This window comes from Perkinsus marinus (assembly GCF_000006405.1).
Source record: "Perkinsus marinus ATCC 50983 genomic scaffold scf_1104296948598, whole genome shotgun sequence".
Taxonomy (NCBI): Eukaryota; Perkinsozoa; order Perkinsida; family Perkinsidae; genus Perkinsus; species Perkinsus marinus.
The window spans coordinates 1-1,349 of record NW_003210114.1 but is presented as its reverse complement, the minus strand read 5'-3'; the positions used below and the strand labels follow the sequence as shown (position 1 = coordinate 1,349).

The window sequence follows — 1,349 nt, the reverse complement described above, 5'->3', positions numbered from 1 at the left end:
GCTATCTCGGAGTCTTCCTCAGATGTTGTTCTTGACCGACGCCTTTTGTTCATCTGTCTACGGCTTTCAACTGCAGGAAGGGGAGGACCTGAAGGATGAGGACTATGAACAAGGAAAGAAGATTCTCGATGGGTTGCGTTTGCTGTTTGCGAGGATGTTGCTGACGCCGTATGCGTATGTTGAGATCTCGGACTTTATCAAAGTTTTACCCCCGAGTTTTCGGACGGGCGAGGAGCAGGACACTACTGAGAGCGCTCGATGGATCCTGGACAAGCTGGGAGGGTAGGTGGTCCAGGGATGGTGACACGAGTGATGGTGACACGTGTTGGTTAGGTGCAAACAGAGATTAGTTGGAGATATTTTCGCCTTGGAATTGGTCCATAAGACTCAGTGCCAGACGTGTCACACTATATCGACCCGCTTGGAACCTTGTACCGATATTGGTCTCAGCGTGCCTCGAGAAGCTGAAGTGTTGGGTCAGGGGAGTCTAGACGTGAATGGGCTCCTCAAGACATGGGCGGAGCCTGAGGAGATGACGGGAAACAACCAGTATAGTTGCGATAACTGCGGGTGTAAGAGAGATGCCAAGCGATGGGTTGAGCTGAGCAGCGCTCCGCCGACGCATCTCATTTTGGTTCTCTATCGTTTCTCCTTTGATATCGACAGCTGTGATTTCAAGAAGGAGAAGACGGTTGTGTATCCGGACATGGATGACCTTAGTTTCGGTGGAGCCAATTATGAGTGCTATGGATCTATCTTGCATAAGGGCGAGACTATTCAGAACGGTCACTACATTACGGTGGGACGAAGGTCGGAGGCCCCTCGAGGGAAGTGGCACGAGTATAACGACTCGGAAGTGACTGATATTACTAAGGAAGAGGTCAATCGATTATTGAGCGGGTTAGAAAGACCGAATACAAGCGCCTATATGATATTCTACCGCATGAAGGGCTCTAATGTTCCTAGGGGGCCGATGCCTATTGTGGACCCTAAGATCACGGCAGAGGCAAGGGCAGTCGAGGCAAAGGCTGTGCATTTGAATGATTGATAGTAGGGCGCGCCCGAATGATCGATTTGGCGAAGGTCGATAATGCGTTTTTGTAAGATTATTTGAGTTGCAGTCGCATAGTTGAGGCCGCAAGAAAGTTTCATTATGTCCAATCACCGATTATTTGAGTTGTTGGGAAAGGTGGCATCTTCTGGCTTCTAGGGTGGTAGTTGGTTGTTTTTCAGGCTAGTTGAGGCAGTTGTGGTATCGGTATTACAGCCATGGCTGCTGCCTCTTCTACTTTCCATCATCAGGCGCCGGGCTCTTCCGCTGCTGCTTCTGGTGCGGCGGCTACGGGCGG

At 50.5% G+C, this 1,349-nt stretch overlaps 1 protein-coding gene across 1 annotated transcript; it reads left to right on the top strand.

The window, feature by feature from the left end:
• Positions 1-154: 154 nt before the first annotated feature.
• On the top strand, positions 155-1,048 carry Pmar_PMAR002634 (ubiquitin carboxyl-terminal hydrolase, putative; the record flags this gene model as incomplete). Its single annotated transcript, XM_002778560.1, has 2 exons — positions 155-282; positions 334-1,048. The coding sequence occupies 2 exons, from the start codon at positions 155-157 to the stop codon at positions 1,046-1,048; spliced, it is 843 nt and encodes a 280-aa protein (XP_002778606.1).
• Between the last annotated feature and the right edge of the window lie 301 nt (positions 1,049-1,349).